This window comes from Delphinus delphis, chromosome 7 (genome assembly GCF_949987515.2).
Source record: "Delphinus delphis chromosome 7, mDelDel1.2, whole genome shotgun sequence".
In the NCBI taxonomy this organism is placed as follows: domain Eukaryota; kingdom Metazoa; phylum Chordata; class Mammalia; order Artiodactyla; family Delphinidae; genus Delphinus; species Delphinus delphis.
In genome coordinates, this window is record NC_082689.1 from 26,550,468 (window position 1) to 26,575,624 (window position 25,157).

General features: G+C 35.4%; 1 protein-coding gene across 2 annotated transcripts; it reads left to right on the top strand.

Annotated features, from left to right (window-relative positions):
- Window positions 1-1,431: 1,431 nt before the first annotated feature.
- MYL1 (myosin light chain 1) lies at window positions 1,432-24,337 on the top strand. 2 transcript variants are annotated; one of them, XM_060015557.2, is made up of 6 exons: window positions 1,432-1,618; window positions 14,066-14,093; window positions 18,038-18,181; window positions 20,473-20,646; window positions 21,102-21,179; window positions 24,303-24,337. In XM_060015557.2, the coding sequence occupies exons 1-6, from the start codon at window positions 1,487-1,489 to the stop codon at window positions 24,329-24,331; spliced, it is 585 nt and encodes a 194-aa protein (XP_059871540.1). In that variant the 5' UTR covers window positions 1,432-1,486; the 3' UTR covers window positions 24,332-24,337. The 2 variants fall into 2 exon arrangements, with proteins under 2 accessions (XP_059871540.1, XP_059871541.1); XM_060015558.1 differs by lacking the exons at window positions 1,432-1,618; window positions 14,066-14,093 and adding exons at window positions 13,032-13,083; window positions 13,788-13,812.
- Window positions 24,338-25,157: the final 820 nt, after the last annotated feature.

The window sequence follows — 25,157 nt, forward strand, 5'->3', positions numbered from 1 at the left end:
GCTCTTTTAAAATCCCAAACTTGGGGCTTCCCTGGTGGCGCAGTGGTTGGGAGTCCACCTGCCGATGCGGGGGACGCGGGTTCGTGCCCCGGTCTGGGAGGATCCCACATGCCGCGGAGCGGCTGGGCCTGTGAGCCATGGCCGGTGAGCCAGCGTGTCCGTGTCCGGAGCCTGTGCTCCGCAACAGGAGAGGCCGCAACAGTGAGAGGCCCGCGTACCGCAAAAAAAAAAAATCCCAAACTTGCTACTGGATTTTTTTGGTTTTGTTTTTGTTTGTTGGTTTTTTACTGATTAATGACTACTCAGTAATTATATATCTCACAAGTTAACAGAAGTGAGGGTTGTGCATTGGCTAATCACAGGATTAGCACATTGGCTAATCACGTGTTTCTTCATATGAAAGTCTAGTCTTGCAAACTGAGAAAGCCAAGGACAGAAAAGGAAAAACTTTCAAGTTACTCACCAAAATTTCCACCTACTGATAAAGTCCTTTTCTCTCTTTATCTCTCTGGCCACTTAGGTAAATTTAAAATTTTATCTTATCTCCCTAGTATGGATAAAAAATTTAGGTGATAACTAATTAGGCTTAGTTCCATTTAGGAAGTAAAATGGATAAATATCTACTGTGATTGAAAGTTACTTAACTCTTAGAAAAAGTGTTTGGCAAGAGGGTAAATCTTCCTGTTATTTCCATCCCATTTGATATTTTTCATTATAGAAAAAAGTTAAGTGACAGGAAGGGGTTTTTAATTATTTTTCTTAGCATACAATTCACCACCATTTAAGAGAGAGAGTCAGAGTTTGTACTCCGTAGAAGGGAAGCCACTTTCAGACTTAATAGGCTTTCCTTATACGTCTGCTTTTTATTTTTAAACACCATCACCTCTTTGCTGACAAACATTTTCTTGCAAATTATGGCAAGGGAGGAGGGGCATGAGAAAATAAGCTGCGTGAAAGCTGGTGATACTGCCTCTGCCAAAATTCCAAGTTGAAATCAAATCCTTCAGGAAAGTTTCTTAGGCATAGGGGGGAAAAAAAGATTTACAACTTCAGGAGAACTGTCATTCTACCAAGAGAAAGGATCAGTCAATCTACTTTACTTTCACCAAAGGATCTGAATCTGGCTGGCTTTGTCATACTTCTTTCTCCTTTATACATGGAGGTAGAGGGAGGGGGGAAGAACAGCGCACGAGGAGTTAAAAAAATTGATGAAGCCCTGACCCTTTAGTTTCCATTTATAGTCTGGGCCGGAATGCCATCCCCCTGGACTAGCAAACTGTCCAATCCAGCCTCAAGTGTCAAGATGCTGTTAGGCACTAAGTGAACTATATATGCATGCCCTTATACCATTTAATGCTCTGGGTCCACCTTCAAGACACCAGTCTGTGGATCAGGCAAACCACCACTCCTCTTCCAAGAATCAGTTTGACAGGTTCTTTAGGAGGTTCTCCTTCTCTTTTTTTTTAAACCCATCCTTTTAAACACAATGGCACCAAAGAAGGACGTGAAGAAACCTGCTGCCGCTGCTGCCCCAGCCCCTGCCCCTGCCCCGGCACCTGCACCTGCACCTGCACCTGCCCCACCCAAAGAAGCAAAGATTGACCTCTCTGCCATTAAGGTAATGAAAAGGGTGAACTGTTTGGTCACTGAAACATCTTTCAACAGTAGGGAACACTAGGAACTTTCAGAGGGGCATATTTTTCATTGAGAGGAATGGAATTACTAAGCAAACTGGTGGATTTGGGTAGAAGAGAATCTTGATTTAAAAAGTAAATAAACTGTAGCATATAATTTCACTAAAATTATTATGAGTATGGCATTATATTTGGAACCTGTATTTGCTCTTTTTGTTTCTGTTTCCTTTTTTCCCTAAATTGTCAAAGTGCAAAATGTATAATTTTATAAACATTTAAACCAGTGGTTTCTTTTTTTTTTTTTTAATAAAATCTCTATGGAAACTGGATCTCTTCCTTAAAGCTACATCAAAAGGAAAGTTTTAGTCCCTACTTGTTTCCAAAAGTTTAAAAACAGCTGATGACCCAGTTGTCCGAGATGTATTTATTTGACATTTGCTTTATTTCATATGAAAAAGAGATTTTTGCAATTCAATTCCCCCTCCAGCTTTGCTTAATAAAGTTTGATACCACACTAAATGACATCCCAGTGCAGACAACTACGCACTCAAGTGTTTCAGTGACTATAACTGTCATCTTGTTTATTTATATATACATTATTTAATTCAGAATGTGAGTTGCTTCTAAATGAAACTAACCCCCCCCCAAATATGGTAAAACTTGCTAGTTATACGGCTTTGAGCTTATGTCTTTGACCTCTTGCATACTGATCTTGAACTAAAGAGAATGTGATTGATTTTCATGTCAACACTTTGCTGTGATCAAAGTTCTCCACTGCCAAAAGATTATCCGCTTTTGGAAGAATGACGCCATGGATGTGCCTGTTTCCTCTTGGCAATGTGACCCATCAAATGTGCACCATCTCCTCATTCATTGGGCTCTGATTGGTCTGAATGACAGTTTGAAAATCTTCATGTAGGGAACCCTGCCTTATATGGAAAACTAGTGGGTGAAAGTGCCTAGGAGGTGATCATTTCACTTAAGCCAATAGTTCTGTGCTTAATAAATCTGAATTTTGCTAACTTAATACTTGCTGACATTTAATATGCTGTTTACTTGCAACAGCCAAGCTAACCTATAAATAAATAATTCATTGACTATTTGAGTATAACTGTAGATTCTTAAAAATATTCCTGACATAAATATTGAATCAGATCACCCTTAGATGTATATGATGATATTAAGTAAATATATTCCAAATTTTTATAGCATTCCAATTAAACATGAAATTTTATGTTTCAGAGTAGAAGTAGATCTTGACAGACATTTTCTCTTGAGTTAGTAGGTAACTGAAGTCATATTTGGAAAATAGTTGGTCGTAGAATCTAATATTGATCAGGAACTATTCCTAATTTATATCCACTTAGGAGACAAAAATGAATGTCATATCTTCCAGTAAATGTTTTTCTGTCTTGAGGACTGCATGCATACAGTTCATTATGAGGAAATCAAATTTTTCATCTCCAGCAATACTAGTTAATAATATCTTATAGATGCACACTGACTACATTATACAATAAGCATGATTATAGCCACTGCAATAATTCCAATTGCCTCTATTCTTTGACTCCCCATTTTATGAATCAGTGTCAAAGCTATTCCTCTTTATATTTACTGTGATTTATAAGACAATATCATCCCTTTGTATCTGGGACTACAAGCATTTGGAAAGAAAAAAATGTGTCTTCTTAAGGAGAAAAAGAAGTATCCCACTAATGAAAAGAGGCATTAATTTTCTTCCCCAAGGAACAGAGTAAGAATAAGTAAATAAATAAAAATTTAGTTTGGCAGGTAAGAAGTCTCCAAGAAAAGACAAAAAATCACTTTTTAAATCCAAAAAAATAAACTGATTGCTTCTGCATAGCAGAGAAGTGATGCTTTTCTGTATCTTGAAAACTGGTTTATCCTTTCATCTATATCTTGAATTAATGCTAGTGTGAACTAGTACAGCTAAGCAAAAGAAGGAAATACTCCTAGAGAGTCTCTGTAAAGATGGGATATGCTCCATCTTCACTATTTCATTGTAGAATTAAAGATGTGATGGATGTTGATAAGGGACACAAACCAAAAAAAGGAGAAGTTAAATGAATCTAGAAGAAACAGATTATCTTTCATTCAGAGAGCCCGTTCCTAATGGAAAGAGAACAAAGAAAAGAAGCATATTTTTGCAAAAGAATTTAAATGGCTTTAATGATATGCATTCAACAATATGAAATCAGTGCGTATTTACAGATATTATAACATAGCCAAAGAATGTGATGCAACTTGAGAACTTTATAAAATCTAATTTCATCCCAATAGGTAAGAAGACTAATTAAAATGTGCATTAAAACATTTCATATTATGATGCTTTTAATCATGTGATATTTCTAGATATATTACCTCATATAAGTTATAAACGTTTTTCAAGCAGAGAAAATGAACTTTAAAGAAATTAATCGAGTTGTTATATGTGTTCATTAACTTTCTGAAAACTCGATAAAGAACAAAACTTAATTGAATTTTACACTTTCTTTCATAAATCATATAAGATTGGAAATCTAGCTGTTCTTTACACTTTGAGTAGGGCTGACGTTTAAGTGGAACTATTTTAGTGTAATATTATAGTCATTACAATCATAGTATTTAATCCCTCAATACTATCCCAGTTAATATCTATGTTCCATATTATAATATACTATGTTACTAGCCACATATTTGACTCTGCATAAACTCTAAACAATATGAATGAGTTTTATCAATTTTTTAAATGTGTTTTTCAACCTGATTTCCTGCTTTATTGGTTATTTCTTTAGAACATTTCTTTGGTTGTTCTGACATAAAACCTTTTATATTTTCTGAGGGAATGCTTACCTGATGTCCTAGCCCCATGGATTTTCTATGAATATCCTTTTCAAAAACACAAATACTGCTGATATCTGAACATTAAAGCTACCGTCCTGGGTGGTTCTAAGCACTCTTTGCTTTCAGAGAGCTGATACTTCCAGCAACAATGCCCAGACTAAAGCCTGACAGAATCGCCAAGTGTGGGAAGTAAAACCCAGCATAAGTTTAGTTTCAAGTACAAACACAAGAATTAACACCTGTTGCCCAAAACTGCAACCAAATGAAATAACAAAAGTAAATAAGTATGAGATGACCATGTGCCTAGATTTTAAAAGATCTTCAATGTTTAAGCAAATTTTTTGCATGATGCATGCCTTAGCTGATATGTCAGGATTGCTCTGAGGTGATGGGACTTTGAATCATGTCTGTCATTGTGCTGCTTAAATTTTAATTCTCGTTGTATTCACCACTCAATCAGGTCATCCCTGACCAGATACTGCGGGCGACATTACAAAAAGTGGTAACGGTACAGAATGCATTGACAGAAACTCATCAAATAACAAATCTCACAGCAACAATTGACCATATGCTTGGGAAGATTTAAACTTTCAGTTAATAAGGTGGAAATATAGTATTCTCAATAAATACATCTACTTACTGATGAGTATTCAGTGGAGGCAAATATTATGTATTCATTGAAACACCTGACTTGTCCTTGTCCAGGTATAGGACCTTTTGTGTTAATCTATAAATTATTTTTTCTCATCTCTAACAAAGCTGATACAAACCCAGTCCTACTTAGAAGGATTGTTGTAAAAATCAAATGAGGTCATGGCTCATGAAAGGCTTTGAAAATTATAAAGTTTTTTGTAATATAATAATCAGTATTTATTATGAATTTACTCTGTGCCTTATTATCTTATTTAATCCACAAAACATTACACTAAGGTTGTTTTTAGCCTCATTTTGCAAGAAAAGAAGCTGAGCCTAAATGAGGTTCAATGTCAGGCCCATGATCAAATAACAAGTATGTGACAGAGCTAGGATATAACCTAGCAGGCCAAATCCAGAGTCAATTGTGTTAACCATATCCTAAACTACCTCCTGTTTATAAAAGGGAAGTTGCTGTTTCCAAGAATGTGAAAAGGAACCTTTTTTGCTCTTAAGGATATGAGGTTAAGAGTGGTCAATATAAGGGTGATTCTCACATTGCCCTTCACAGCCCTTCGGTAGCCAGAAGGTGAGAGGCACACATCAGAGCTAGGTCATCAAGACTTTTGACCTTGGCAGTTCATTACTGTTTTGTTTTCCTCAGCTTCCCCCTATCTTAGCACCTGTTGCTGACGGGTTGGGTGTTCTCATTTACAGATGGAAGGTGAGATATTAAGAAACTAGAAAGACCCCCAGGCACTTTGCTCCAGCTTCCTGTAAAAAGTTGTAAATGGAACATGGATGTTAAAAATGCTATTATGAGAGTAGACTGGTAGTTGCTAGGGTCGGGTGGGGATGGAAGAAAAGAGTGAAGGTGAACGGAGGGTACAAACTTGCAAGTTATAAGATTAATAAGTTCTGGGATCTAAAATACAACATAGTGACTATAGTTAACAGTACCATATTGTATACTTGAAAGTTGCTAAGAGAATAAATTTTAAAAGTTTTCACCACAAAAAAATATATATATATAACTGTGTAGTATGATGGCTATGTTAACCAACTAACCTTACTGTGGTAATCATTTCACATATCAAAATTATCATGTGTTAAATCATCATGTTGTACACCTTAAACTTATACAATATTATATGTAAATTATATCTCAATAAAGCTTGAAAAAAACTATACCAAAGTATTTTTTAATATTGTTAAATGTAGTGAAATTTATTGTATTTTAAAATAATTTTGCTTTTGTTTAATTAAACATACACATATTTCAAACATGACCTCCAAATTTTTCCATCAGGTTAATATTCTAAGAATGGGATGGGTTTCTATTTTGTTTACAAATAAGTAGCATGATTTAAACTGGAAATCTCAACAAATATTCTTTGGAGTCATATATAGAAATATAATGCCACGTGTATAATGATTAAATCTTAACTAATCTGAGGAAAAGAAATAGGAATAGAAGACATAGTCAATTTCTAATTAGAAGTGAAGACATATGTCTAAATAAGTGAAGACATAAGTTGTTTCTAAGTTTTCTTTATATAATTTTAAGAGTTTGTCTTCTTTTACTCTGGCCTTTTAATACAGACTAATTTTTAATACAACTAAAATCTCAACCAATTGCGATATTCATCCATTTGTGGCATGATTATAACCTCAGAAGCAAACCAAAATTTATGTGAGATTATCACTAGGTATCAGTAACAAGTTTCCACTTTGAAACATCTACTCTGTAAAAGAAGAGAGCAGGTGGAGTGGAGTGGGAAGATATTAAAGGGCATTCTGTAACTCTGTCTAAAATTATATTTTAAGTAATATGTAACTGGATAATGTCTTTGCAATGTAAAAGGCAGTTTGGAAAGGAATATGTATGTTCACCAATTAATAGTGAACAGCACTTTTAATTTTAAAGATAATGAAATTTGTGCAAGACAAGGAGACCACAAAGTGACAGTGCCAAATTTAGCCTCTCGACATTTCAGTGCTGAAATGAACCCCCTGGCAAGTTGTCTTTAGAAGCCTTTCCATAATTACCCGGCATTAAGCACCATCTGACTCATGGAAACTGTGGAAAGGATTATATTTAGTCTGCTGATACTACACTTTCTTCTGCTTCTCTTCATACTGGAATAGTTTTTTTATGAAAATAAGATTTTCCGTAGTTTGTTTCTGCATCAACTTCTACGGTTTGTTTCTCCCCGCAAATCAGAACCTGGAGGGCAAAAATTGCAATATACTAGTAGTAATGGCTTCAGTTATACTGGCTAAAATGTAAATTATATGGATGATAAATCTTTGTTATTCTGATCATAAATTAATAATAGTGAGTTGAAGCCAGAGCAGAAAATTTTTCCTAAAGATAAAACCACATCTTATTCAACTTTATCTTCTTCCTTCCACTGTGGCAAGTGAGGTTCTTTGTACCTAGTAAGTACCCAATGATATACCATCTCCTGATATAAGTGAGCTATAAAATACTCATCTGAACACAGTGTTATGAAATTTTATTTTACTTAACTCCTCTTTATCTAAACTACTTCAAAATAATATCATTTACCAAATTTTTAGGCAAATTACCCTTTTCCATTAAAAAAAAAGTGAGTTGCTATAGATACTACTGACAAAAGGATGGAAAACTCACATTATAGAACCATAAGCAACCACAGAAATCATGCAGTTTAATATTTCATATTTGAGAAAGCTATAACCCAGATAAAAGAAGTTATTTAATCAAAAGACACATGATTTGTTACAGGAGAGCCAGAACAAAATTCAGAATACCTCAATCCCCATCTAAGTCTCTTTCCACCATATCAAAGACCTGAAATCTCCAAAATAGTAATATCAATATTCATATATCCCTGTTGTCACTAACAGAACTTCTACTCCAGATATGGAGGAAAAAGCAGATACTTATAATTTCTTAAAACACCTACACAAAGCATTTTTCAAAGCATTTTTCACAAATGCTTTTATTTTAAAAATAAAAAGAGGAAGGAAAGAACGTAAACACAACTTGGATTTTTAAATTAAATTGCATACAAACAAATGCACAAAGTAGAGCAGGTGCAACTCTCACGGGAAAGCTGATGAGAAATCCAAAGTAGTATAGACTTAGGTCACATTTTTATTAAAATTCACTTAAACCTCTTTGTTAATTCCTGTGGGTCTAAATTGTATTATTTTAATAATTCAGCCTTTGCTCTAATGTGACTGAATTCAGTTGACTAGTCTAGGCATCCTAACCACAGAATTACTCATTTCCTCTTCTATTCAGATCAGTTTATCCAATATAACCATCTATTCTCTCTTGTATTAGACAACCTGGGCTGCTACTGTATTCTCATTGATCTTAATTTCTCCTTTTTATACCATATTAGAGTCACCAGCCTAAATATATCCTTTGTTGAAATAAAAAACTGCAATAAAAATATCTATTTCCTTTAAATTAAGTGAATTGTTCTGAAGCACAAAACTCTCAGAGTTCCAAAATAGTACTTCTGCTAGCCTTTTACAATGATTCCTCATAACTCTAAGATTGGAGTGAAAATTATTAAGTTTTTGTTAGGGTTTGCATACATCCAGGTCTTTGTTCTCCCTGCCAGGCATTAAATCAAAGAACATGCAGCAATGTTTTCTTGATTGAAAACTGGCCCTGGTTAGATTAAGGTCTTTACTTAGCCTCACCAGTCATTAGCCCTATTGTAATATCTAGCAGTGATGATGAAGTTCTTTAAAGACTGTAGTCTATGTTCCTTCCTAGGGCATTAGCCCTCAGTATTCAACATCACATAACTTCCAGATCGTCTTTAATTATAGCTCTTCTTGTTATACTAAAGCTTAAGATACATCAATTCCAGAGCCTGTTTGATTAAATGCATTTTAATATTTTTCTATAAATCAATTCCTTCTATATACCAGAAATTTTATCTTGTCTTTAATCAATTAACCAAACCTCATGATTACTATTAGAAAAGTACTTCACAAAGTGAAAAATAATCTGAAAACATTGCAATAAAAATCTTTTTTAGTACCAGTACCTTGCTGACTACTACTTACCTAAATCCAATACTAAATAGTACATAAATCGTAAAAATGTGGAAGGCAGTTATTTTACCAACAGTCTAAGATAAGTATTTAGGCTAAAATGGAAACACCCTTTAAAAAAACAAATTGGGGGTTGGCAAATTAGAAGTCCTGATCATAACATTTATATAAAATCCAAGGAAAGATTCTGGAAATATAAAGGCATATACATCAATAACTTAAAATGAGCATGCCTACTATATGCATGGCAGTTCTAGGTGCTGGAGATACAGCACCAAAGAAGAATGTGTGCCCCTACTCTAGAATGTAAGCTCTTTGAAGGAACTGACAAGGTCCGTTCTCTCAAGGAAGATAATATCCTATGGACCTAGAGTCTGTCATACAGAGTGAAGTAAGTCAGAAAGAGAAAAACAAATACCGTATGCTAACACATATATATGGAATGTAAAAAAGAAAAAACTGGTTTCTGAAGAACCTAGGGGCAGGACTGGAATAAAGACGCAGAAGTGGAGAATGGACTTGAGGACACAGGGAGGGGGAAGGGTAAGCTGGGACGAATTGAGAGAGTGGCATGGACATATATACACTACCAAATGTAAAATAGATAGCTAGTGGGAAGCAGCCTCATGGCACAGGGAGATCAGTTTGGTGCTTTGTGACCACCTAGAGGGGTGCGGTAGGGAGGGTGGGAGGGAGACGCAAGAGGGAGGAGATATGGGGATATATGTATATGTATAGCTGATTCACTTTGTTATAAAGCAGAAACTAACACACCATTGTAAAGCAATTATACTCCAATAAAGATGTTAAATAAATAAATAAATTTTTAAAAAATAAATCTTAAGAAAAAAATAAAATAAAAAATTTTTTAAAAGATAATATCCTAGAGGAGAAGACTTGTTTGAAGGAGGAACTTACTATACATCTGTTCTAAAGATTTTAATTTAATTAAAATTCTGCTGAGCATATAATATAGGCAAGGTATTTTATAGAGTTATGGGGGCTACAATCTAAGTATAAGGCAGGGGTAGCATTCCAGGAGGGAGAGGCTCACACTTGGGTTCACATCATGGACCAAGGGAAATGGTCTCCAGTAACAGCCTGTGCTTCCCAAAAGTTTACAGCCAGGAAGGTTAAAACATATTTCAGTGGCAGAAAGGATAGCTCCTAGTATCCTAGGAGCTAGGCAAATAGTAAAGGTTCTTTCAAGGGCTTTGAAGGATAGTTAATTTCTAAGAAGCAGAAATGACAGGAGAACATTCCAGATAGAAGAGACTTAAAATCTAATTTTCAAAACAAACCAAATGATGACATAGCAAACTGAGTCCAAAATCAGCTGACATTTTGTATTCATATCACACCTTTCTTCAAAGGGTTGATTACTTCATCATTATAACACCCAGGAAGAGATACAAGAGAATGTTTTGGCCATTTGTAAAAGTGTACCAGAGAATAAATAGCATCTCCCACTTATTCTATGGGCACAATATCTAGGTCTTCTTACTTTTAAACTAGCTTATTGTCTAGACTAGACTAAACTGTAGCCTTCTCTACCATTGTCAATAGCTTGCTTAAATGTTTACTTTGATCCTCAGTAAGCACAAAAAAATCTACACTCTCATTCTCTATGTGATAAAGATACAGGTAAAAGCTAGAGTGAAATAGTTTAACTGCCTCCATTATATTTTAATAAATAATAAACCTTTACATAATAGGCAAGTGGTTATGAATAGCTTATTTATAACGTAAATACAGCTATTAAAACGACTTTCCAGTTTACTTGACAGATTTGACACAAATTGATTGTATTTTATATGTATTCAAGGACACATTTTTCTATCTGAAAAAAATGAAAATGAGCATTATGTAGGTTATATGATGGGATGGGCATTATGTAAGACAACTTTGATGAGTTTGTTTTGTATTATCCATAGTTATCAATTCTACCAAAGATACATGCTAGTGCTCAATACTGATTATAGGGCAATTCAAATTTAATGACACAATACCTAAATACAAGAGTAAAACACAAAGAAACACGGTCTGCTCTAATGGCTTTAATTTTTGCATCAGAAATCATGAGACTCCAAATTACACAACTATCAAAGGTGACAAATTTCTACCTTTGTCCCTCCCTCTCATTTTCCCCTAATGAGTCAAAGGATTTAAATTTTTTCTATTAACTTCCATTTCCCAACAACCTCTCAAAATGTCAATCTATTCATGAAGATATGTCTACCTGGCTACTAATTTTTTTTTTTTTTTTTTTTGCGGTATGCGGGCCTCTCACTGTTGTGGCCTCTCCCATTGCGGAGCACAGGCTCCGGACACGCAGGCTCAGCGGCCATGGCTCACGGGTCCAGCCGCTCCGCGGCATGTGGGACCTTCCCAGACCGGGGCACGAACCCATGTCCCCTGCATCGGCAGGCGGACTCTCAACCACTGCGCCACCAGGGAAGCCCCAACTACTAATATTTTTTAAGTTATATTTTCAATTCTAATTTTGGGACTCAGACTCCATGAGATCTTTTTCACTACTTATAAACTTTGGACAAAAAATGATATGCGTTTAAATGCTGATTTCTTTCCAAATGGCATGGGGAAAAGCTGCAAAGTATACATCTGCCTAGCAGAGGGAGATTATGCTTTTTGTGACCATTCCGTTAAAAATAGTTGCTGAAACAGTACTTAAATTAGAATTTATCTCTAACATTCTTTATGCCTTTGAGCTGCTTTAAATATGTAGAAAACTGATAAACATGTCTGAACTTTAGTTCTGACTAGACTGGTCTCTTCTCAGTACCATTCTAGGAAGGGCGTTGTCCCCTATTTTCAGGTAAGCTGTCATAAAAACTTACTACCAGCCAATGCCATGGATACCTTTAAAATTCTAAAGTACAACTTTGCATTTCACAACACCTGCTTTGTATTCTTTTGGTTCTCAGTCTGGTGACTGAGTCATAAAATGTTTGACATGGCAGAAAGGGAATCAGCACATTCTGGTAAGAACATAAGCAACATTTTTAAATTTTAAAAGAACATGTACAGAATGAGAGAAAAAGAACACAAAATGGTCCATCAGCTATCCCTCCTAGAAGAACTTCATGAATTCAAAAAATATGACTAGTCAGCCACCATAAAGATAACAGGTAGGAAAGCAAATACCCGGCCCTAATGTAAGAAAACTGAGGGAGAGTGCTGAAAATGGAGATTAAAACCATTCCTGGCTTAGATAAACTCTATACTCCTGAAAATACAATGTACAAAGAGTGGTCTTTAATTGGAGATTTCACAAACTGACCAGATTTTCACTTGGATAGACCCAAGAAACACACAAAATGTATGTACCCCTTTCAAGTCCTCTGAACTTTACCATAAGGGACAGAGCTGCAGAGAGTGTTTCTTCTATAGCAGTTGCCATTTGAAACCCCAAACCAGTCCCACCCAGAAAGTTCCATTTATACCAAAACTGCTGACTTGAAGTTTGCAAAGTCCATAATTCACCAAGAGAAGGGATCAGCTGTAGCCTTTAGAGAAATTCTAAGCTCCTCTGCCACTGAACAAATAGGAAGTTTCTTAAAGGAAGATGCTCAAGAAAACATCTCAGGGATAAAGACCATAAAAGTACTGATAGGCATTGGTCTCACCATGGCTGTCCACTCTTAGGTTCTGATTTCCTAAAAATAGACCTCAGGGTACAGATCCCTCTTTCCCTTTGCCCTAAGAAAGCTAAAAAACTCTCCAAGGGGAGTGGCTACTTCTCTCTGAAACCTGATGCTAGCTGTGAGGTCACAGCTTCTCCAGAAATAAAAGGCAGCCTCGGCAAGGGAGGCCCCCACTCAGGGATTGGAGCAGCCCTCAACTCACTCTTCAGCTTCGCCGCTGTCTGCAGCCCAGAAGCTCCATCATGGTGGGTCCTGTGAGAAAACTACTTGTAATTTATAGACAGATATAGACAGTAGATAGGAATAAAATTGAGGAGAGAACATATTCAGTATGTGTGTAGAATCTACTTTTGGTTTTTATTAAAGTGGGTTGAGGACAGGAGAGATTAATTCAAGGTATTATGCCAACTGGAAAAATATGTCTTACTCCCAAAAACAGTACTTTATGCTTCACCAACTTTCTATATCACATAAGTTTTATTATATCTAAATTTAGGGAAAAACCTGCAACTATAGCAAAATACTATACCTTAAAAAAAAATCCAATGATGCTGATAACTAAAATTAAATAAACTACTTTCCATGCATTGGGTAAAAATATACTGGTTAAATAGAAGAAAGACTTCAAATGACCTTTTTAATGCAGTGTGTCTATATTAGACATATGTTAAATACACCATAGGTTATTATATTATTCCAGAAAGAATTTGATTTAGCATTTGTTAAATCATTGACTCATGGATTAAGATATAGAAAGATGTTCCCTAACTATCTTTTGCAACAGTTTTTTATTTTTCCTAGATTCAAAAGTATCCTAAGGCAACCTTCTTATTCTATGACACCTACATAGCTTCCTAAAAATCTCAGAGCAGAGAGCACTCTCTTCTGTCAACGCATTTGAAAGAGTACTAGTTGTTTCTTTCTTTCTTCCTCTCTCTCGCCATTGCAGTCCTTCAGTGCTGACCAGATTGCTGGTAAGTGAATTGAGCTTCTCTATTCCAGAGGCAGGCAGAGCGCTTCTTAGCCTCTGAAATATCACTCATCTCCAAGACATGTTACTGCATGGCTCAACCTCTTAGTATCCAAGCTATGCCTGAACTCTGAAAAGTAGGCATACAGTTTCAGCTTACTTTGAAGATTACTCAGGGAATGAGCTGGGATACATTTAAAAATCAGGACATTTTTGTTTGGTTAAAATATTCTTTGTGGTTAATTTCTTTCTAACAGATCGAGTTCTCTCAGCAACAGCAGGATGGTAAGTCTAAACGATATAATATGTGCACACTCATAAAGATGGCATGTGAGAAAACCAACTCTCTTGAGATGAGATTAGCTCTTTCTAATTATCCCCACTGATGTTGTCACTCTAAATAGAAATGCTCTCAATCACTCTAAATATAAATTCTCTCAACATGAACCCTTCACGTATAATCAGTAATCAAAAGTTTAGGCAAACAAAAGCTAAATACCACAAAATAATTTCTTGTATTCACTGATTTCTAAATAGAACCAATTTGATACAGTAGGTAATACCATACATATACCCCCCCAAAATATGTGGAGTCTGGATGGCTAATTTGTTAATCAAATCCCTAAAGAGTGATTTGGCAGGTCTAAATTATTCAATTTAGAAAACAAAATTGATTCTAAAACTGCCCAATTACCAAATACACATAATTTCAGTGGGCACCATAGTGAGTTGAGAGAAATAGCAGGTGAAGTGGATATAGAAAAAATGTGCAGTCAGAGAAAATGAGGGGAAAATTATTTATCAAAAAACTGTGGGAGGAGCCTTAGCCATCTCCTGGTCCATCTTTAGGGATGCAGGACAGGCTCCCAGAGAGGTGTTGAGACTGACTCGAAGATCCAAAGAATTAGTGATAGGGTCAAAATCTAATATTACTTTAAATTAATTAGAAATTTATTTCATAGAAACAGTTTCTAACTAGAAGACTTCAAATTCTGGAGATTCAAAAGAATATGAATAGTTTCCCTAAGACTTCCACTTTTTCTTCTTCAGGTCTTTGGATCCAAGAGATCCTGTGCCCTAAGACTCTTGTTTCACTGGAAAGTGTAGGGCAGAATGTCTTATGAAGTGAAAGAGTCACATATTTAAATAAACTGAGACAAAAATACATCTATGGAAGGGATGGAAGAAAATTTCAGTTATACAATACTGTATAAATTGGATATTGGTCATAATGATAAGTATGCATATATGTTATGATTTATAATATATAAATAATTGTGATAATACTCATAGGTACATAATTATAATTATACTCAGTTCTCTATCTAAAGGATTCAACATTTTTCAGCCTGTTTCAGTGTCTGGAATATCTCATGTTTGGAAATCAGTTAAGAAAATAAAGGGTATTTGCTATTGTACAGACTCATATATATCCACATCATGGTTAATGCCTTCATGCAGACAAATTAGATGACCTGATGACTCAGAACCCATGATCATTTGAAATTATACTACAAAGGACTAATTTTTCTTATTGAAAACAGTTGGTAATTCTACGCTAATTTGTTTGATTTTTAATGTATTTTAACTAATGATGCTGCTACATTATCTGCTACTGTACCCCAGTCCTCTTAAATATCTAATTTATGTGTCATTATGACTGCCAAACTATGGTAGCACCAAGCAATAGAAGACTTAAAAACCCTTTCAGAGACAGAGGACTTGGTGCTGAACATTAACCACATTACTCCATCTGTAAAATAGGTTTTAGATATAGAGGTTCAGTAAACATCGGTGTGGTGGACTGGTTTTCTCCTGTGCCAGGAAAACAAATGTAAGCATTTTAAATTAAAAGGAAATATTACATTTTAAGAAATAAATAAAGACATACTTTGTTTGCTTCCTTCTTCAATGATTAGAGTTTTTCTCATGGCTGCTCTACTTGAATGTATCACAAGTTTGGGGTAAAGAAAAAACACACTAGAAAATTATAGCATTCTAAAGGTGTAAGTCCTGTGCTGTCCAGTAGAGTTGCCACTAGCCACATGTGGCTATTTAAATTTAACCTGTAATTAAGTAAAAATAAATGCATTTAAAAGTCTACTTTCTCCTTTGCACTAGTCATATTTTAGTGCTCAAAAGCCACAGGTGGAAGGTAACTACTACCCTTTTGGGCAGCCCAGATACAGAACATTTCAATCATCACAAAAAGCCCTAGAACAGTGTTGTTCTAGACTAAGGGCTGGCAAATTTTTTCTTAGAGAGCTAAATAGTAAATATGTTAGGCTTTGTTGGCAGAACAGTCTCTGTAAAAACAACTCAGTTCTGTCACTGCGGTATGAAAACAGCCATAGACAATACATAAATGAATGGGCATGTCTGTATTCCAATAAAACTTTATTTACAAAAACAGGCAGCCAGCCCGTAGGCAGTCATTTGCTAACCCATGTTTTAGACTCTTCAAGAGAATAACTAAGCCTTAAAAATCTGGTGTAGGAAGAGCAACATTTTTCTGGCCTTGGCCTTTGAATCAACAAAAGGGTTCATGTCAGAGAGATTCTATTACAGCTCATAAAACCCTATTTCTACATCAAGATCTGACCAGGGTAATAGTGAGCCCTCTGAGCAATCTGAATGAAAGCCTGGAGCCAGTAAAAAGAATAGTTCAGTTTCACACGTCCCGTAGAAAGATAAAATATAATATTTGACTAATGACCCCACAGTGCCTGCCGCATGTCTTTTAAGTTGGGGAAATGATCTGTGATGTCAATTTGCATAGAACTTGAGGCGGAAATTTCAGCAAAGAATGATAACATGATCTATAGTTGATTGTTAACATAATGTCTGGTGCAATCTTAGATTAGGGGATGAAGGGATAGTTAAATAGGATGTTTTGCTGAGTAATCTATCTAGATAGCATCTCTCGATCTGAGACCACTAATGGACTAAAAAGAATGTTTTCACCTCTACCAGTTCATTCACAAATGGGTTTTTGAATGTTGTTGGTATTAACTCCAACAAGCTGCCATCAGTACTTTTAGGTTCTCCAGAAATTTTAATTTAGTTAAGTTTTAAAAGTTCAATTAAAATATCTTTACTTGCCCCTAAATCCATAGTAGCACCTCTTCTTGTCTTTTTGGTGTATACTTCTTAATTCCTTGTTAATGTAATCCTGAAAGGCAAAACCAGTTCTATCAAAGGAGAATGACAAAATTTAGGGAAAGTAAACAATAGAGTGATTGTGGTAAAAACAGACAACACTTTTAAAATATGTGCTTACATACACACATGAATACAAGTAAAACTAGGGAAATCTGAGTAAAATAGGTGGAGTCTATCAATGTGAATATTCTGGTTGTGACAGTGTACTGTAATTCTGTAAAATGGTACTATTGGGGGAAACTAGACAGAGTACTTAAGAGATCTCTGTATTTTTTCTTAAAATTGCATGTGAATCTATACTTATCTCCATAAAATTTTAATTTAAAACGTGTACTTACATTCTAAAGCTAATACAGCAACATGTTATCATACGTTATTATATGAAAAAAGAGTAAAGTTTAAAGTGATCACCATAGCAATAGATTCAAACAAATAAGTCTTCAGAATCAGTTATACTCGGAGCCTATTAGAGTCATACATTGAAGTGGTTAAATGACACTACAGAACTTAGAAATTGGCCTCATCTACTTTTTTTCCTGAAAAATGAAGTTACTCCTGAAGAAAACTAGTTAAGAGAAGAGCCTAGGCAATTTGTACCTCAAGAGCAGGTTTTTCTGTATAAGTTAAGAAGTTTGGTTTAACCTCACATGACACAACCCCGATTGAAAAATTTGTTTTCTTGAAATTTTATTAACGTTGTTAATTATATAAGGGATTTTATGAGGAATTCTTAAGATTTCTCAAGGCCTCAGAATTTCTTAACCCAGTCCTGTGTCCCAGGCAGATGAAGGAGATATGAATAAATATGACTAGCAGTTTCAATTTCCATATCTGATGAATAAGAACATATGACTTGAAATTGGAAATCCTGCTTTAAAATAGACCCCAAAAGAAATGTCCAAAGGGAGTTGTCAGTTGAGCTTAGAAAAGGGAGAGCCAACAATAAAAACTTAAGTGACTGGCAAAAGCTGTAGAGGAGAGTTTGAACTGGATCCTTGATGAAGTTTGGATTAATTTATTGGTCTGAAGTAGGAAAAAAGCATCCTAATGTTTCTTGCTTCTTTCAGAATTCAAGGAGGCATTTCTCCTATATGACAGAACAGGCGATAGCAAGATCACCTTAAGCCAGGTTGGTGATGTCCTTCGGGCTCTGGGCACAAATCCCACCAATGCAGAGGTCAAGGCGGTTCTGGGAAACCCCAGCAATGAAGGTAAACACATGTTTTTCCAAGAAGTTGGGGGGGGTGTGTGTGTGTGTGTGTGTGTGTGTGTTTATGTGAGAGAGAGATTTATAGAGAAGTTCCACAGAATAGGGTTTAATTTACTTTTTATGGTAAGTGTGCCTCTTGGCCATCTAGAGTCTTAGTTTTTATCCTCATAAAATAAGTTAACCTTCCTTTAGAATTTGTAAGCATGATATAATTTCATGTTAATGAAAGGAAATGATATCTAATGCTGATATCATCATCATCACCATGTTATCTAAACATACCCTACAGTACTTCCCCGGTGGTCCAGTGGTTAAGACTGCACGTTTCCAACGCAGGGGACATGGGTTCGGTCCCTGGTCGGGGAACTAAGATCCCATATGCCTGCCGCGGGGTGCGGCCAAAAAAAAAAAAAACCATCTTAAAGGAAACTCAGCTTTCTAATTTAAGAACACACAGATGACACCTTAATAAAACTATTTTCTGTTTCCAAGAACTGTAAAAAGACTTAAAAACCTAAGCCAAAATCTGCATTCAGTCCCCCAAAGTAAATCCTAAGGCAAAAGTCAGTGATCTGATATGTAAGAGGCAAAATTGAAGAAGTCATTGCTGGATACAGTAATCCAGTCATTAGTCTGGAACAAGGAAATTTTTTCCAATCCCATGATTCATGGCAAGTATAATAGTCTATTGAAAAATACCACTCTGAACAAAAAAAAAAGGAGACAAAATTGAAGTTTTTTCAAGTAGATATTTGGGCTATTTATCCTTGCCATAAGGAAAATAAGGAGGGGAAAGCAAATAATCTTTTTTTTTTTCCAGAAAAGACCATTTTCCTTTATTACAAAAGAAAAAAAATTTGATTTCAAAAAAACCTACCTCTAAATCAGTCTGCAGGAACTTTCCTCAAACTTCATTTTCTTCAGAGGAAAATGTCCAAGTAAATCATGCAAAAAGTAGCTGGGAGCATGAGATAAAGGAAGAGCGTAATAAGCCAAATTCATCTTTAAATGCCATCTTCTAACTTATCAAACATTAATCTTTAATGGAATTATTAGGTAAATGTTCATTTATTCAGCATTCAAATTTAATCTTCTTAATATTACTCAATGTACTAGATTTCTACACTATAAGGAAAGACTGCTGAATGGGAATTTTGATTTTAGGGGTACATAACTTTATCCATTTGTATACATCAGGATAGTCTGTTTTATACTTTTGCTGTGAATACTGTTTATCTTGTCAGAAGATACTAAAAAAAATTCTTATCTCCAGGCCTCTAAAACTGCAGAGAAATCAGGAGATCGCAAAGTATTTAACACACACACTCTCCTCACAGGCTTCTTTTCTGAATTACTTAAAATTTAAAGAAATTGAAGGCTCTACAAAAGCTCAGACAAAAGTGGAATATATATTAAAGTTCAGTTAGGTTTTGCTACATTTATATGTTAATGGATTTGTTATCAGTATATTTCTATATTGCTTCCCTAGTGTTTATAGAAAATATTAAATTGACAATACTAATAAAATCAGTAGCTAACACTGATTGAGTACTCAGTTTGTCCCAGATATTGTAAGAGACTTTGCATGTATTATCTCATTTAATGCTCACACTACCACTACAAGGTATCTCTTTTGAGAGATGAAAAAGTTGAGGCACAAAGAGGTTAAGGAACTTGCCCATGGGGCTTCCCTGGTGGCGCAGTGGTTAAGAATCCTCCTGCCAATGCAGGGGACATGGGTTCAAGTCCTGGTCCAGGAAGATCCCACATGCTGTGGAGCAACTAAGTCAGTGCGCCACAACTTAAGCCTGCGCTCTAGAGCCCGTGAGCCACAAATACTGAGCTCCCGTGATGCAACTACTGAAGCCCCCATGCCTAGAGCCCGTGCTCTGCAACAAGAGAAGCCACCAGGATGAGAAGCCCACATACCGCACGAAGAGTAGCCCCCGCTCACCGCAACTAGAGAAAGCCCATACACAGCAACCGAAGACCCAAGGCAGCCAAAAATAAATAAATTAAATAAATAAATAAATAGTTCACTAAAAAAAAAGAAATTTGCCCATGATCACACAGTTGTAAATGGTGGGCTGAGGATAAAAGCTTAAGCACTACGACTCCAGAGCTCATGCTATTATCTATTACAAACATTTTGTCATCAGTCATTTACCAACTGAAATTTAAGCTGTATGAAGATTTTTCAGATGATCTAGAATGAACTCTCAAGCTTAATTTGTGACTCAGAGATGGCATTTAATGATAGATAATAACTCTCCAAATTGCAATTTCTTCCAGAGATGAATGCCAAGAAAATTGAGTTTGAACAATTTCTGCCCATGATGCAATCTATTTCCAACAACAAGGACCAGGGCACCTATGAAGACTTTGTTGAGGGTCTGCGTGTCTTTGACAAGGAAGGCAATGGCACCGTTATGGGTGCTGAACTTCGTCATGTACTAGCTACACTAGGTAAGAAGTATTCATTTCAGTGGACTTAATAGGACAGAATATATAGGAAAGAGCATGAATTAGGGCAATCATGTTATAACCAAAATAAGTAGGGGGAAAGACTACAAACAGAAAATGAAAAAGAATAGTCAAAAGTTAATGACCATATCAATTAACCTCAATGTCAATGAGTTTATTTGGGGGAAATGATAACTTAAATTATTGGTATTGAATAAGTAATGTGCAGCATTGTAGTTCTTACAGGATAGAGTTTGGATGATCAGGTATATAATGTGCATTTAAGTCATTTATTCAAAAACAATTTATTGATAACCTTCTGGCTAGAGAACAGGAAGGGCTTAGTTTCTATCCTCCGAGAGGTTATAGTCTCCAGGAGTCCAAAACTGATCACTTACAGTGGAATGTTCAAAATATTCTCTGGTTTTCTTTTTGAAGAAAGAGTTTTGTTTCATCAGGTGAAAAGATGAAAGAGGAAGAAGTGGAAGCCCTGATGGCAGGTCAAGAAGACTCCAACGGCTGCATCAACTATGAAGGTACAATCTCACATGCTCTGGTGGTTACAGCAACTCTGAACTGATTGGGTTGACGATGGACAACTTTTGAGCTTAAAACAACTTATCTTCTCTATCTCTCTTATTCAATAAGAGAACATACAAATGTTACTTATTATCAATCAGTTATATAATAACTCTAAAAAGATATCTTGTAAGGACCTGACTATATACATAAGATTTACTCCAGTGGGTTTTAACATTCCTGTGCATTATTATACAGGTTAAAATGTGTTTTCACTTTTATCTTTTCTTGTTAGATCTTCACAACATCTCTGTAAGATGGGGTTTGTGTCAGAATAAATTTTAATATTAAATACTAATATCCTTTAATATTACAGTTGGAGAGATCTCAAAATCCTTTACAGCAAGCAGTTATGAAAATGAGGAGTCTGAAGGCCAAAGATATTTAGCTATTTAGTGAAGGTCACATCATTAATGGCAAAGCTGGTGCTAAAATTTATATCTCCTTTTCTAGTGTTCTTGCTTAAATTAAATTTATCTCATAGTGGCCAATTCTCTACTTCCTGCCACCAATTTTTTTTAACATCTTTATTGAAGTATAATTGCTTTGCAATGATGTGTTAGTTTCTGCTTTATAACAAAGTGAATCAGCTATACATATACATATATCCCCATATCTCCTCCCTCTTGTGTCTCCTCTCACCCTCCCTATCCCACCCCTCTAGGTGGTCACTAAGCACTGAGCTGATCTCCCTGTGCTATGCAGCTGCTTCCCACTAGCTATCTATTTTACATTTGGTAGTGTATATATGTCCATGCCATTCTCTCACTTTGTCCCAGCTTACCTTTCCCACTCCCCGTGTCCTCAAGTTCATTCTCTATGTCTGCGTCTTTATTCCTGTCCTGCCCCTAGGTTCTTCAGAACCTTTTTTTTTTTTAGATTCCATATATATGTGTTAGCATATGGTATTTGTTTTTCTCTTTCTGATTTACTTCACTCTGTATGACGGACTCTAAGTCCATCCATCTCACTACAAATACCTCAATTTCGCTTCTTTTCATGGCTGAGTAATATTCCATTGCCACATCTTCTTTAGGCGTTCATCTGTTGATGTACACTTAGGTTGCTTCCATGTCCTGGTTATTGTAAATAGAGCTGCAATGAACATTGCGGTACATGTCTTTCTGCCATCAATTTATAGCAGTTTCACCCAGAGGGTCTGAAAAGCAACACACCACACAAAATAAAGATGCAAGATAAAGCTGCATGATATAGGGCTTCCCTGGTGGCGCAGCGGCTGAGAGTCCGCCTGCCGATGCAGGGGACACAGGTTCGTGCCCCGGTCTGGGAGGATCCCACATGCCGCGGAGCGGCTGGGCCTGTGAGCCATGGCCGCTGGGCCTGCGCGTCCGGAGCCTGTGCTCCACAATGGGAGAGGCCACAGCAGTGAGAGGCCCGCGTACCGCAAAAAAAAAAAAAAAAAAAAAAAAAAAAAAGTTGCATGATATAACTTGTAAATTTAAAACTTTGCAACAAAATTGAAAAATTTATCCATTCCCCCAAAAAACTAATCTAACCACATCTCAGTAAAGCTATGTTGACAGCTTTGATATAAATATGGACTTATAAAGTCTAACAACTTGGAAAAAAGTAAGACAAGAAAAGCAGAGGGGTGGGAAGAGAAGTGGAAAGGAGAGAAGAAAAGAGAACAGGAGAAAAGAAAAAACTAAGCCAAGCATATCTTCACTGACAATCTTGGTTAAACTTTACTTTTTTCCTATAAACTATGTTTTACATTCAGGTACTGCCATAAGTACATTAGATAAAAGAAGAATCATTCAATAAATATTGTTTGGACAAGGGTATAGTCATTTAGGAAATAAAGGCAGATCTCGATCTCCTACTAGGATAAATTTCACATGAGTCAAACATTTGAATGTAAAAGCTAAAAGTATAAAACCCATGGAAAATTATTTATAACTTTTGGAATGGGAAGGCATTTCCAACACTGATACAAAACCCAGAAGGTATTACAAATTTCAATAAATTCAACCACATTATTTTTTTTATCTAAGTGGCAAGCCACCAGAAACAAAGTCAAAAGACAAATAGCAAACCAGAAAAAAAAGTCTGCAATCAACATCAGAAAGTTCATTTGCCTAATTTTAAAAAAAGTTACAAATTAATAAAAAGACCACAACCCAATAGAAAAATTAACAAGTACATGAACAGACAATTCATAGGAAAGGAAATAAAAATATATATGAATATAATATGCTGAACTTCACTAATAATAAAAGAAATGCAGATTAACACTACACTTATATATATTGATTGCCAAAATTAAAAGTTTAACCACACTTTAGGTTGAGGACAGTGTATGGAAACAGGTGATCTCATGCATTCTTGTTGGGAATATAAATCATTAAAATCCCTATGTGGTGATGTGGTATTAATTATTAATTCCAGCAAATCTACTTCAAGGGATGTAGTCTTTACACATACTTGCACTCAAGTGAAATGAGTGATATATGATTATTCATATTCATTATTCATTACTGTGTTGCTCGCGATAGCCAAATATTTGAACAACTTAATGTCCATCAATGTACGATGTATCGAATAGATTTTGGTACATCTTCACAGTGAATTTCCCTACAGACCTAAAAAAAGAACAAGGACACCCTTGTTTATGATTATGGTAATATTTCTAAGATACATTATGAAGTGAGAAAAGCAAGTGCAAAAGAGTTTGTAGAACATGCCACCATTTGTGTAAAAAAGATTTTTACAAACATATATTTGTATTTTCTTATACATGCATAATAGCTCTACCAACTTTGCTATAAAGAGAGGAACTAGATAGCTGGGAGACAGTGGTGAAGAACATTTTTTTTTTATAAACTCTTTCATACTTTCAAGGAAAAATTTTAACCATGTGAACATAACACGTACTCAGAAAGCTAAACTTACAAAATCGGGGAAAAGCCATAAATCCAGTATTAAGAACAGTAAGCTATACAGAGTTTAAATAAACTCTAGAGTTATAACTAGGAATAATTAGAATTGAGTTAACTTACTATACTGCTCTCTTATTAAATTTGACTGTGTTCTAACTCTAAACTGTATTATCCCTACAGCTTTTGTCAAGCACATCATGTCTGTCTAAATGGAGCTCTCAAGGTATCTATCTGTTTCCTCTTTAATATATAAGGGTTTCTCAATATTGTATTTTTTTAATGTAACAGCCTCACTTATATGCTGTGGATATAATTAGTATTGCTTCTTAATGAAGTTATTTATATTAACCAGAACACATTAATATAATTAATATTATATTAATACTAACAAGTTATTTATATTAACCCATCTCCTTGATATGGGTTATTTAGAAATACAGCATTTTTGTAAAAGTGTACAAGCAAAAACTTCTGAGGTTTTTGCTTTCACGTATAGATCCTATCTTTGTCTGTACTATAATTAAGCAGTGGAGATTCAACAAACCAGAGAATAGCTGATTAATTTAGTTGGAACATAACAATAATAAAAGCATTAGCCTATATTCTTTGAAAAATTGAAGTAGTTTTTAACAATTACTGCTCTAGAAAACCATACTATCACAGTCCAAAGTGCAGCACTTGAAACCAGGTTCTTGCAGCAAGGAAATGCCTTACCTTGGAAGTGATGGTTCATTTTGTGCTTTTTCTTCTTTTTCACTTTACACTATTTCCTTCCCCATTTCCTTTCTGAAAAGATGCAATCAACATCTAACTCTTTTTCCTTTACAGATCAAGCATTGTTTATGAAGACTGGCTGGAACCTTATTCTAAGAACACCCATGACTAACTGTCCAAATCTGTTTACCATCATTCAGAAAAACAAAACAATTTGGACCATTTTAGACTGAAGGACTCCCTGAATTTTTATACACCTTACGTTTCTCTCTGAATTATATTCATATCACACAAACCAAGTGTCTGCTGCTCTAGACAAGA

Bases quoted from the DNA above. Each gene is read 5' to 3' on its own strand.
- MYL1 (XM_060015557.2), top strand. From the start codon at position 1,487: ATGGCACCAAAGAAGGACGTGAAGAAACCTGCTGCCGCTGCTGCCCCA. The intron at 1,619-14,065 runs GTAATGAAAAGG...TCTTTCTAACAG, and splicing joins TTGACCTCTCTGCCATTAAG to ATCGAGTTCTCTCAGCAACA. The intron at 20,647-21,101 runs GTAAGAAGTATT...TTGTTTCATCAG, and splicing joins TCATGTACTAGCTACACTAG to GTGAAAAGATGAAAGAGGAA.